Source organism: Sceloporus undulatus, chromosome 3 (genome assembly GCF_019175285.1).
Source record: "Sceloporus undulatus isolate JIND9_A2432 ecotype Alabama chromosome 3, SceUnd_v1.1, whole genome shotgun sequence".
Classification (NCBI taxonomy): domain Eukaryota; kingdom Metazoa; phylum Chordata; class Lepidosauria; order Squamata; family Phrynosomatidae; genus Sceloporus; species Sceloporus undulatus.
Genome location: NC_056524.1, coordinates 24,982,981 through 24,997,114, shown reverse-complemented (window position 1 = coordinate 24,997,114; position 14,134 = coordinate 24,982,981). Strand labels below are relative to the sequence as shown.

Below are 14,134 nucleotides of genomic sequence, written 5' to 3'. Positions count from 1 at the left end.
AAAAAACCCCGGCGCTGTTTTCAATGGAGCCGCGGCAGAGCCGCGGCTTTTTTTCCATTAGCGCCTATGGCAATTCGGGTTACGAAGGTTTTTCGGGTTACGAAATTAGCCGCGGAACGAATTAATTTCGTAACCCGAGGGAGCACTGTACATAGTTTCATGTGGTTAAAGTGAAAATGTTGTAAGTGAAAATTTTGTAAGATGTAATGTTTTTAAAGAAAAAAATAAAATGATATTTAATTATTTAAATTAACGGTTCATTAGGGAACTGATGGTGATGAAACAAGTGGGACGGAGACTAGAGCAATGGTGCTAGAAGACTTGAAGCAAGTCTGATTGAAGAACAGTTAGAGGTCATTGGAAGGTCCAAGTCAGGGCAATGGTGGCAGCAAATAAATTATATAGCTTTTTGTGGGGTTTTCAGGCTGTGTGGCCATGTTCTAGAAGGGTTTATTCCTGATGTTTCAACTGGATGGCTTTTGTGGTCTCTTCCAACTCTATGATCCTGTGATTCTATAAAACATTTTAAATGCTTTTTCCTTCCACTGAGCCTCACCCCAGTCATCCCATCTCTTCAGCATTTTAAAATGTTTGGGAAACAGTAGTGTCCCCCCCTCCTCAGGGTGTCACCTAGTGAGGCCCACTAGTGACACCCTGTTGCAGGTATACTTCCAAAATGAATGAATTGAAAAACCACATTAAGAAACAGAGGTATACTTTGTCCCACTTTTCACTTGTAATGGCAGTTTTGTCATGTGTGCTAATCAACACAAATTTTCTAAGATCTATGTGGGAAAGACAACAAGACCTCTCAAAAATGTATAGGAGAGCATCTTTTAAATATTTACCACCTTACTAACTATGGGTGTTTGTAGCAAGGCCAGCAGGAGAGAGGAGAAAACTAGAGGAATGCTTTCCAACTGGCCTTTGTGGGCCTTTATTCCCGTGGAGGTACTGTTGTTTCCCTCAAAACTGGGAATGTGTTGGCTGCTGCTGCAAGACCAGGACTGATTCTTAAAGCAGAGCCACCCATTGGCAGGAGGTTGCCAGTGGCAGGTTGATCATATTGGTCCTTTGGATCACCACTTTGGGGGTCACAGGGACAGGGAACCACCTCTTCTTAGCTGGAGAAGGACAACAGACTTTGGGAGAGAGTTAGGATTTGACATCATAGTGTCTCCCACAGGGAAAGTGTGGACTAGCTCTCTGTTGTCCAGCTCCAGAATCCCTGAGTAAGAGGAAAATATTGTTGGGGTTAAAACTAGGGTTACTCAGTTGAAAGCTGAATATTGTGACTGCTGTGTCTGAATTGCTGCATTGATATTTTGCTTGTTTGTTGTATGCTTCTGTGTTTGTTTTGTCTGTACATGTACATGGATGAGTGCCAGGGGAAAAGAGAGGAACAGGGAGTTTCTATTGATGTAATCTAGGGCAGAGGGAAGCATGGTGCTGAGGGTTAGGGAAAGACAGGATAGATATTTGAAATCTATCTCATGTTTCAGTCCATCCCCACACCCCTCAATATCCAGATTGCCCTGCTAGTCCAGCCTCTCCTTTGCTGCTGCTGAATGCCAGGTCAATCTGTAATAAAACAACCACCACCCATGATTTTGCTTTGGATGAATGGGCTAACCTGGTAGGTATTATAGAGATGAACATGGTGTTGTCAAGTTGCGCCAATTTTGTCCATCAGTGAAGCATCTGCGCACTCTGGCGGGGTGGAGTTACTGTCATCCACAAGTATTCTGTCATTCTCACATAGAAGCCCATCTATTCTACTGTTGACTTGGAAGATTTGTTCCCTACTTCGATCTATGAGGAGAGGCGAGTAAGAAGTATATTGTTGTTGTTGTTGTTGTTGTTGTTATTATTATTATTATTATTATTATTATTATTATTATTATTATTATGTGTTGGGCCAAAGAGACAGAATGGGGATGCTGTTGGCATGCTGTCTATTCTGCTGCTCAGCATCTTCCTTACCTGAACTGGTCTCAGATATGGTATTGGAGAACCCCAGGACTATAGTTCTAGGGGACTTCAATATCCATACTGAGTCTGTCCTGACAGGACCTGCTCAGGACTTCTTGACTACCATGATAACCATGGGGATATCTCAGTATAGTATTGGTCCAATACCTGTGGCAAGACATACCTCAGACTTGGTTTTTGATATTGGACAATCTGGTTTTAGTGGAGTATACGTACAATGACCCCCCGTTGTCATGGTCAGATCACCTCCTTGTGACATTTAGTTTGGCAGTAGCAGACCCTTCCTGCAAGGGTGGGCAATTGATTAAAATGGTCCACTCCCAGAAACTTATGGAATCAGAAATGGAACGGTGAGATGGAAAGGGTCAATCACTTCTAAGTGCCCAATCTAGTGTTGTGGAGCCCATAATTCACCTTGGTTTACAGAAGATATACAGGCAATGAAACAGGCTGGATGAAGACTAGAGTGCAAATGGCATAAGTGTACGTTGTGGAGTGAACACGACCGAAAATTGGCAAAGACCTTTCATTGTATAGTTTTCTGTGGGTTTTTCGGGCTATTTGGCCATGTTCTATAAGAGTTTATTCCTAACGTTTCTCCAGCATCTGTGGCTGGCATCTTCAGAGAATGCTTGCCTAGAAAGGAGTTGGGTATATATATTGTGTGACCTGGAAAGGCATGAGTGATTTGCATGTACAGTGCGCCCGCGCCATACGTGGCCTTGAGCATACGCGCTCAAGCAGCGGCGCGCGCGCGGGGCGGAAGGGGTGGCGCGTCCCATTCAATTGAATGGGCCCATGCGCCCGTTGCGCCCTGCGCACGCCCGGACCACCACACACGAGCCCCATTGTTTCCAATGGGGCTCGAGCATAGGCGGAATTTCGCCTTACGTGGAGGGATCCAGAACAGATCCCCCGCGTAAGGCGAGGATGCACTGTATATTGTTCTTTTGCTGATGGATTAGTGTCTGCTTGATAGTGCTCATTGTCTGCTGGGAGATTTCTCATTTGCATTTGTTGAGTCTTTATCTTGTTGTTTTTCAGGACTGGGTGCCAAACCTTATAGAACATGGCCACATAGCCTGAAAAACCCACAAAAATTATGGATGCCAGCCATGAAAGCCTTCGACCTTTCATTGTGCCTATTATGCAGCAGTGAAGGTGGTAAGAAACTCTTAATGTGCCTCTTCTATTCTGCCTTCATCACACCATCCAGCAGTGCTTTCTGAGAAGAGTCTATGAAGGTCAGACTCAGAGAAGCCAAGATTAGAAGACTTGGTTGCCTGCTGTGATAAATTTGCTAGACACTTTGAGCAGAAAGTCATATTCTTTGAGCAGGATACAAAAAGCTGCCTCACCTTTGGAATCAGTTGTATCAGAGCTTGACTTTCCCTTCATAAATCTCACTTGGGTGACAAGCATTGGCTGAGATGAGTAAACAGCCTAGAGATACAATGAATGGTTGTGTCCATTTGTATTTGCCATTGGATTAACAAGGGAAGCAAGCCAACTCTCCATATACATAAAAGGCTCCTGATCACTGAGGTTGTTGCTGTGTACCAATTTCTCTGCCGAGTGAAAGCTTCACAATGCAGCCTGGTTTTAGTATCATAGGGTCTTTAGTGTTGCTGCTCCTTTCTTGCTACCTGTGGGATGCAGAAGCCATTTGCTGCTGGCCAGGTGTAAAGGAACGTAATCGTAAAGCTGTCTCCACCATTTCAGTGCGTAATGGAGGACGATGGGGACAATGGGGACCAAAGCACTTCTGTCCCAAAGGCTATGCGATTGCATTTTCTCTTAAGGTAATCTCTTTTCATTGCTTTCATCACCTGTGCCTTAGTAGGTTTTCATCTCTATCCCCCTGCCTTAATTCCTGCTTCAAACACATATCTAACAGTGTGTCTATGAAAGAAAGGGTGGGGAAACTTCAAGATGTAGTTTTCTTTATTCACTAGATCAGTGAAATCTATCAATGAAAGGCAGACAAAAAATGGAGCCTCTGATGGTAGTGTTAATTGTTGGTATACAGAGAGAAAGTATACAGAGATGGTATACAGGAGAGAAAGAGGGAGAATATAAAAGGTCATTTCTGAAAATTAGGAATCCTAACACACTACTCATATTGGCCAATAAAAGTATACAGGACAAAGCTTGGAAGTAACAAGGGGCTAGTAGTTTCATGTAACTCATATTGAGTGTGTAACAAAGCTGCATATCAAAAGTAATATAATAAGGAAGAACAAAGTAATGGCTTCCAATTGCTTTCAAAAGCTGCTTTCAAAGGGCATCTTAAACATGTTGGCTATAATGTTTCAAGTGTTATGTAATTTTCTCATCAGTCCTATATTTCTTCCTTTAAACGGGAAATGGAAAGTACTTAAAAAAAATACAGAAAGTTACTGGGAAACAAAAGAGGAGTGCAACAAGTTGTCATTTTAATGAGTTAAGGCAATAGATTATTTTTGAAATACTGTTTTGAGTAATACGGATACAGTCGCTTAGTGGTTAAGACACTACTTCTGATGATTGGAAGATTAGAAGGTTGGCAGTTCAAGACCCAGGTGCCTAGAAAGGAGTTGAGTGCCTGTCAATAGTCCCAGCTTCTACCAACCTAGCAGTTGCAAAGCATGCAAATGCAAGTAGGTAGACAGGTACCACTTCTCAGTGGGAAGGAAACAGCATTCAGTGCAGTCATGCTGGCCACATGACCACCAGAGCAGTCCTTGGACAATGCTGGCTCTTCAGCTTAGAAACAGAGATGATTACTGTCCCCTACAGTCGGTTATGACTAGACATTCATGTCAAGGGACTACCTTTACCTTTACTGAGGAATAGAAAAATAACTTTTAAAAAGTAATTTCCCAGTCTCTAGAACCTGTTTGAAAGCAACCAACATAAGCTTTAAAACTAATGGAAAGAAACAATGATGAAAAGATGAACACTTTTACAGATAGTTATTACGTTACTCACACAGCGATTATTACAGTCCTCTAGGATATCAGTGGAAGTTTTGGAAAGACCTTCCTCATGATGTGTGCTATGGACATTCCTAAGTCTATAGAACAGACCATGGTGGATTCAACATGTGAAAACAATATGGACCCTTCTGGCTATTTTATTTCTTGTCCTCTTAGATTTTGTACAATGTAAGAGGTGTTCTCTCTTTTGTGAAGTTGAAGGCCTTCATGGCTGGCATCCATAGTTTTTTGTGGGTTTTTGGGGCGATGAAGCCATGTTCTAGAAGAGTTTATTCTCTCTTTCTTTGTTACTTTGTTGTATCTTGTATTTTAACAAAATTAATTTGGAAAATGTTTTAAATGTCTTATTTTGTAAATGAGAAACAGTAAAGCAGAGAGATATGCCTTTAACATAAGAACAGCAATACAATATTTTTTCCTGAAGTTATATGAGTTTTTATTAAACTGTTAGGAGTAAAAAACCTCTGGCAATCTATTACAAACCATCTAAAAATTGTACCTTGTTTCTTATTGGTGTTTGCTAGAAATAGAGTTGGAATGAGTTTCCTGCTCTCTTTTTTCTTTTTCTGGCCCACTTTTTGACTTTGTCTCTTTACCTCTCCTGTCTCAGGTTGAGCCCTTCCAAGGGATTTTGCATGATGATTCATCTCTAAATGGGATCCGCCTGCATTGCAGTGATGGCTCAGTCGTCACATCTGCAGTAGGACCGTGAGCATTATCCTCTCCTGTGTTTTAAGATTTGTGACCAAGTTTCAATAATGCTATTCCCCCAAGAATATATGTACTGTAGCCCTTTATGTTATTTTTTAGAATGAACCAAAGCAAAAAAAAAAAAGAAATGACAAACATTTTATCAGTGATTGAAGTGCCTAAACAATGATTGCAGAAGTGGAGTATCAGATAGCCTTTTTAACATTCATTTCTAACTCAAGATGCTCCCAAGCAAATATCTCTGAGCTCAGAAGTAAGAGAGTCCAAGGAGAGGGGGAGCTCCAGATATATTTAGTATATCTAGTTGAGTGCAAGTACAGTATTGCAAACTGAATGCTTCTCTGGCTTAGATCACCATCCAAGCAAGAGAAAATAAAATCCTCTGCAGCTCTCTTCTCACCCATCCAAACCCCTATGAGACTTAGCTCTTTTGTAATTTAGTACAGACAGATGTTCATAGCCATCAGATAGACACCTTTTTCAAAACTCTCAAGAGTTATTGTCTAGTTTCACTGTGATCAATAATCTCTGTGCTTGTGAAATTGTATAGAACAGGTGTAGGTCTGGGTTAACTTGAGTTGCTCCACACTCTGCTCCCACTGTTCATCAGTTTCCCATGTGCATATTTATTAGTTTATTTTAAAAATTCAGGAAGGGGGATGACCTTGAATTGTTCCACACAATGTTGTTTTTGTGTCCCTTCAAGTCATTTCCAACTTATGATGAGCCTAAGGTGATCTTATTACAGAGATTTCTTGGCAAAGGTACTTCAGAGAGTGTTTGTTTTGTTTCTGGTATTGTCTTCCTCTGAGTCTGAGCTTGGCCAAAGTCTTCCCAGTGACTTAGTGGAAATTTCAACCTTGGTTTCCCAGTGTCCGAGTCCAATACTCAAGTGCTACACCACAATACTACATAATAAAATATTAGGATTATACATCCAAAATAGACTGTCTGGAACTGTCTACGATAAATATGAGAGAATACAAACTGCTTCAAGTAGCATTCAAGTGTGCATGGAAGTGCAGCCTTATGAGCTTCCAGATAGAAAGTTCTGTAAGTATAGTACCAGTATCCTAACTGGAGAATGCAATTTTTCAGGTAAACTTTATTTAAGCAAGATATGTATAGCCTCCAGCCATTGTCTTAAAGACTCAACAAAGCATTTGTGGAAGAATAAGCTACATAGATAATAGCCCTATTTGGGCATTACCTATTTTGAATAAACGCATGATGAAGAGAGCACTTACCTCCCCTATGCCATTGTCACTCTCCTCATGTAGAAGGTGACAGTGTTAAATAGGAGAAGTCTCTATCATGACAAGAATCTCCACACAAACAAAACCACTGATTTTACAACATCCTAGTTGACACAGAGTGTCTCTATGGAAGTGGAAATAACGTCATTCCAAACTTGTTACTTTCCATGACAAGATAGCAACAGTGGTTAGGCATTTCCCTTTTCCCACACCCATTCAAACTGGGCATATAATACCAGAAACAGGGCTAATGTGTTGGATCCAGATTTAGTCATATTTAAAATAGATCCACTGAAATCCACAGGATTTAATACAAACAAAAATCCATCAGTGATACTTTTATTGGACAACCGAAATGCACAATATACTTCTTACAAGTTTTCAAAGGTCCATGGGCTTCTTCATCAGGCAAACCAAACAGGAGGGGGGGGGGACATGATTGGAGATGTTAGTGAGATGCCTGCATGTTGTTTCAGTCCTTAGTATAGATATTATGATGAATAGGATATCTTTTGCAGGAAGGCTCCTCTTCCTTCTGGCCACATGGCAACAGGGAGATTTTCAAAGTCTAGGAAATTTAAAGTCCATTTGCATCTCAACAGGGACTCCTCTTTTGCAATCCAATATGTATCTTTTCCAGTGAGGTTACAGGCCACTATGTAGGCAGGGAACAATGGTTCTCTCAAGAAGTCACCATGTTTTTGCATCAGGAACATTTCGGTGATGTAGAGGTAAAACATGCGAATTCAGTCCAAATTTAAGAAGAAGAAAAAAGTTTTTACCTTGGTTGAAGTCCCAGTTCACAGGCTACCTTTCATGGTTCCCCTGTTGCAGCTACAATGTGGTATCTTACAATACAGAAAACATGGAGGGATAGCTGTGTTGGCCACAGAATTTAAATTAGTCCCAAAACCTTGACTCGTTGATTTCAATATGTCTATTCTTAATACACCTAAGTGAAGACCCTACCTGCTATCTAACATGATGTTGGCTCTATTGTTGTATGCTGGAGCAGCCCTTTTGCTTCTTCCCTACACCAGCCTATTTTAGAAAAGTGATTTCTCTTTGAGGAGTATTAATCCAGCACTGACAGTATAAGTATGGCTGCAGCTACTATCAGATCTTAGAAACTATGTTGAGTCTAAAATCCTAATTCTTTGTTCTGCCACTAGGTGTCACTATGAGCAGCTTAGCTTTTAAGATATATTGTTTACTATGGGTCTTTTTAAGGCTAATGCTTTGCTCTATGATGCCAATGAAACACAATTTTTAAAACATGTCATATATGGGTTAATTATGAGTGATAGGGACAAAGTAAAGGGTTTTCTCAGTGGTCATTCCTAAACTCTGGGATGACTTCTCCCAAGAGGTGAGGTTGACTTCCTCTTTGGTCGATACCCACTTTGGTTGAATTATTCCATTTTGTTCCAGCAACCAAGTGCTTCTTGAGGTTTATGTAATATTTTATTTGTTATCATGTAAATTTTAATTGCATTTTAATAAATCTTATGAAATGTTAATGCATCATGATTTCTGTTAAGTGCTGCTAGTCTCTCTGAATGGTATATAAAAGCTAGAAGGAGAAAGTACAAGTTTGTAAATAAAATGAAAGCTCCAGTATAGACTTTGAAGAAGTAGTGATAATCCTAAGTACGTACAGGATTTCAAAACATTCGTGAAGAACAAGACTAGCAATAGCTCTTAGGCCTTCAGTATCAGAGATACTCTTGATACCATCCCTCTATCTATCCTTTGTATTTTAGTAATAACAAAAACCATTAGACATAACACACAACCCCTTAATTTTCAACAATTCATACAAACTAAGTATTTAATTAATTAATTAATTAATACCCTGCCTTCCTCAACAATGAGATTCAAGGTGGCTTACAATAAGAATATTTTTAAAAAGATTAAGCTATCATTAATTCACAAAACTTAAACAAGAATTAAATAAGAACATTATTTTAAAAACATGATTATATTATTATTATATTATATATTATTATATAAATTTATTTATATCTTCCTGCCTCTCCCAATTGGATCGAGGCAGGATCACAGTTAACAACATTTAAACCATATTCATAACATAGGCTGAATCTGCATTGCAGAAATCATTTGGTCTGACCCCACTTTAACTGCCATGGGTCAATGCTATGGAATTGTAGGTTGTTGTGGCACCACAGCAGAGCCTTCCCATGCAGATCTTAAAACTCACCTTGGCTTATATAAGGAGATACAGCTTTTCAGGCCATGTAGGGCTGCAAAGGTCAAAATCAGCACTTTGAATTCTTCCTGGAAACAGAGCCATAGGCAGTGAAGCTGTTTCAATAGGGGAGTCATATGATCCTTGCAACCAGCCCCAGTCAATTGCCTATCTCCAGCATTGTGAACTTGGTGAAATTTTCAGTTTTTATAGGCAGTTCCACATACAGCTTGTTACACAAACAGCATGTAATTAAGGCATGCCTCATTTTGTGTGTGTCTGTGTGTGCACAATATAAAATGGAATATACAATTACAAATATAATAATACAGCCTGAGCATTGGACTACAACTCTGGAGATCAGGATTTGATTCCCTGTGCAAGCATAAAAACACACTGCATGACATTAGGCAAGTCTCACTCTCTTAGCCTCAGAGGATGTCAATGGCAGCCCCTGAAAGAAAGCTGCCAAGAAAACCCTATGACAGGTTCATCTTAGGATCGCCTTAAATAAAAAATGACTTGGGGGCACAGAACAACAACAAAAAAGATCTAATAAGGTCCAGTAGAAAGGGGACTCTATTAAATTCAAATTATATCAATGTTTGAATTCTACATAATACAACAAAATCCAAACTCCACAAAAGAGTGATACCTTTACAAGGCAACCAAAGTGCACAAAATACATCATGTCATGCAGCTTTTGAAGCTCCCCTGGTTAAAAATCATACAGAAGAATAAACATGATTTTAATAGGATCACAGACCTACATTTTCTCTCAGATGTTATTTCTGTTGTCAGTTAAGATGGTTTGGAGAGATGTCAATGCAGGCAGAGGCTCCATCCCTTTTTGGCCATTGGAGGACTCAGGTCAAAGGACAATAAGGGACATGTAGTAAAATTTTAACTCCAATAGCAACATAATAGTAACTTCCTTTGGGATCCAAGTTGCAATTGAGAACAGAAGTAACGTCAGTGACTTTTCCTCTCCTATATGATTTTTAACCCCTTTGCATAATGGAAGCTTGCATGATGTATTTTGTGCATTTTGGTTGGCCAATAAGGGCAATATTTTGTGGATTTGGGGTTTTGCTTTATATTACTGCATGGCTATGAGAGATGGTCATAAAAGCAAGTCTTTTGTCAAATGGATTTTTCCAGGTAGAAAAAAAAAGACTCACCTTTATAACCGTCTCCCTTGGGAAGAGAACTGAGGCATTATGATGTCATGCAGTAAATAAAGCAAATGGAAAAGTGCTACTATCCGGCTGAATTTCTGTTTTCTTTCCTTGTGTGATAAGCTCCTTAGTGACTTATAGTTTCTGAGATTGGCCTTAGAATCTCTCTTATGTATTGGAATAAGTATTGCTGCTTGCTAGCCAGGTAGAAAAGAACCCGTTCTATCAGTCTGAGAAAGTAAATTGCCAGAACAAGAGCCTGTCAATCCATTAAATTGATAAAAGGGTCAGGAAGAAGATAATTCTCTAATGGAGCCTTGATAAATTTCAAAAAAGTGTCTTTTAATTTCTTTCATAGAAATAGGTGGCCACTCTGGGACCTGATCCATCCTGTTAGTACCTACCATATTCCAGAAATTCAGTTCAACTCCAAGGAACCATAGAAGGAGCTGTGATAAAATCCACAGTGGATTTGCCACTGGCCATCCCTGTAAAATCTTAGAAATGATGACATTTGGTACTCCAGATCTACTAAAGTTCTCCCAAATATCCCCACCTCATTTTCTTTGAGAGCCAATGCCAGCTCATACCATTGCTCCTTAAATGTCTTGTTTTTTTTAAAAAAAGTAGCAACATTTCCTATCCCATACACTGCAAAAGGTCTCTTTAAACTACATTTTTCCAGATGACTTTCCTTGCCAAACTAGGCAAAATCATAAGGCAACTAGTTTTGTGAGTTACCAGTGTCAATTAAAAAAAACAAAACAAGGTTATCAGGCATCAATATTCAATATTTCAAATCTGGCATCTCCAACAAGCATCATGCTGAATATATATCCATTAACTTTTATGGGATCCATTTAATTCTTTTTGCTGACAGCTGACATGGTGTTGCGGTTTGAGTGTTGGATTATGACTCTACAGGCCTGGGTTTGAATCATGGCTCAGTCACATCAACAAACTGGGTGAGCTGGGGCAAGACACACTCACCCAGTCTCAGATGATGGCAATGGTAAACCTTCCTGAAGAAACTTGCCAAGAAAAACCCATGATAGATTGGCCTTAGGATCAGCATAAGTCTGAAATGACTTGAAGACACAACAACAACAACTTACAACTGTTTGGAAATAGGGCCCATCCACACTACAGAATTATAGGACTATTATTCCATCTTAATTGCCATGGTTCCATTCAATGCAATCCTGAAATTTGCAATTTAGTGAGAATCATTTAGAATTCTTAGCCAGAGTGCTCTAGTGCTTCACCAAACAAATCCCCCAGGATTTCATAGGACAGAACCATGGCAGCTAAAGTGGAAGAATAGCACTGTAATTCTGTAGTGTGAATGGGACCCCAGTTAAAATTTTAAAACTCCTCCAGCCCTACAATGACCCAAATCCTAAAAATAAAGGTTGATGGACACCCTACTTCATTCTTGAAGCCTGAGAAGACAACCCCAAAGCAATTTACAACACTTGCTCCAAAAGAACCTAGAGATATAAATTCTCCTCCATGGAAGGTGCTGGGGAAAATTGGGGTGGGTGCTGGTCTGCTCATGTCCCACCTGTGGGCCAAACATAAGCAACTGGTTGACGGCTTTTGGTCTGATCCTATAGGGCTTGTCTCAACTTCTCATGTAACCCACATGTTGATTGTGTAAAGCCTCCTGCAATGTGTTGTTTTCCTGTTTGATAGGAAGGGTTATTGGACGCTTGCCAAGTCTTGCCGTCGTAAGAATCTCATGCAAGCCTTCCGGCTCAGAGTCTCAAGACCCCAGGTTGATGGTGATGATACAGCAGCCAACAACATTCAGTTTAAATGCAGCAATGGAGTTCGGCTGCGTGGAAAAGGATTGGCTTGGGGCCGATATGGAAAATGGAGCAAATCCTGCAAACGAGGCATTTGTGGTCTGCAAACAAAGGTAGATAAGGGACAGAGACTGGGGAGAGTGGATGCTACTGGACTCAATGATGTCAGGTTTTTCTGCTGCAAAGATTAACTATTTGCACCTTCCCAGCTCTTGGAGCCTGGGTGTACCTTTAGCCTGTCTATTCATATACGTATAAATCATTTTCAACAGCATGTAAATATCTCGGCTTTCTGATTCTTTGAATCATATATACACTTATTTATTCATTTGTGTGCTTAAGCTGATATCAAGGGGAGGCTTCATGGGGCAGCTGCAATGTCCACATCCCACAAGGGGATCCATCTTATTGTCACCTGGCTGTCTTCTATCTCATAGCTGTTGCTTCACCTTAGGCATATAAGATGATGGCTTCACTTTGCTGTCCTATCCTTATAGGCAAAAGTATGGACTGAGTCCAGATGGATAAGGCAACAAAATGGGAAATGGCATGAAAGTGGGCTGAGAACAACCCCCCTGCCAAGAGTTGGAGTTGACATTGAATCAAACCCCTTTTGTTGCTCTCCATTTTCATCCTCCTTTCCTTTGTTTGCCAAAAAGACAAACAAATGGGTACTAGAACAGATCAAGCCAGAAATGTCCCTGGAAGCCAAGATGACAAAACTGAGGCTGTCATACTTCGGAAACATCATGAGAAGGCACAGCTCATTGGAAAAAAAACAATAATGCTAGGAAAGGAGGAGGGAAGCAGAAAGAGAGAAAGGCTGCATGCTAGATAGATTAACTCTATTAAGGAAGCCATGGGTATGAGTTTGTAGGAACTAAGCAGAACAATGGAGGACAAGGTGTCTTGGAGATGTCTCATCCACAGAGTCTCCATGGGCTGAGATCGACTTAGGAGTGGTTAACAACAACAACAACAACAACAAAAAGTCCTTTTAATTATGGCCACGTGGATCTCAGTTTTGTCATCATTCTTAAAGAAACAATAAGGAATTTTTCATATTCTGAACAGCCGCAGCAACATAAAGTAGCTACTGTTGTATTAAAAGAGAACTTTCAGCTGTTGGGGTTATAATTTGTAGAATCATTTAGATCCCCAGGACACGTAGCATTCCATTTCCCCTTATTCACTTTAATTGGAATCTAAGTGACTCCAATGCCAATTTAATGAAACCCACAAATTAAAACAACAAACAAAAAGCACAATGCAACAGGGAATGAAATACCAATCAACTGTTTTGTTGTAGGAGAATACACAGAGCATGGAGTGACACAGGTTGAGAAGTTTATGTATTATTTTAATATTCCTTAGGAGTCAGTTATGACTGAAAAACACAGAAGGATTAACTACTTGGTAGCCTTCTCTAGTATGGTGTAGTATTTTGAATGTTGCACTAGGACTCTGGGAGACCAGGTATCAAATCCTCACTCAGCTATGGAAACCCACTGGATAATCTTGGGCAAGTCACATTCTCTCAGCCTCAGAGGAAGGCAAAGGCAAACTGAACAAAGCTAGCCAAGAAAACCCTCTGATAAGATTGCCTTATGGTCAAAACAAGTAGGAAATGTCTTGAAGGCACACAACAATAAATAACAACAACAAAGCCTACTCTTGGTTAAAAAAACTGATGAAAAACCACAGAATGGATGGATGGATGGATGGATGAATATATATTCTGAAGCAACTAACAAACAGAACTTAAAAGTATATATCAAAGATAAAATGGTTTGGCTTCTGCTTTCTTCAGTTGCCAAAGATGAAACAATACAAATAATCAAATTAAAATTAAAAAGGGTTGCCAGTCTTTTTAGATTTGTGAGCACATCTGACATATATAAAGGAAGCTGTCACAAAATTGCTGCTATGCAGTCCTTGCTAGTCACAAAATGGCTACCTCACCATTTGGACTGCCAAACATGGGAGTCTGCCAAGTCATGAA

At 39.9% G+C, this 14,134-nt stretch overlaps 1 protein-coding gene across 1 annotated transcript; it reads left to right on the top strand.

Annotated features, from left to right (window-relative positions):
• Positions 1–3,581: 3,581 nt before the first annotated feature.
• On the top strand, positions 3,582–12,323 carry LOC121925189 (vitelline membrane outer layer protein 1-like). The gene is made up of 3 exons (XM_042457034.1): positions 3,582–3,794; positions 5,581–5,678; positions 12,020–12,323. Exons 1-3 carry the CDS (start codon positions 3,582–3,584, stop codon positions 12,321–12,323), a joined length of 615 nt encoding a protein of 204 aa, XP_042312968.1.
• The last annotated feature ends 1,811 nt before the right edge of the window (positions 12,324–14,134 follow it).

Bases quoted from the DNA above. Each gene is read 5' to 3' on its own strand.
- LOC121925189 (XM_042457034.1), top strand. From the start codon at position 3,582: ATGCAGCCTGGTTTTAGTATCATAGGGTCTTTAGTGTTGCTGCTCCTT. The intron at 3,795-5,580 runs GTAATCTCTTTT...CTCCTGTCTCAG, and splicing joins CGATTGCATTTTCTCTTAAG to GTTGAGCCCTTCCAAGGGAT. The intron at 5,679-12,019 runs GTGAGCATTATC...CCTGTTTGATAG, and splicing joins GTCACATCTGCAGTAGGACC to GAAGGGTTATTGGACGCTTG.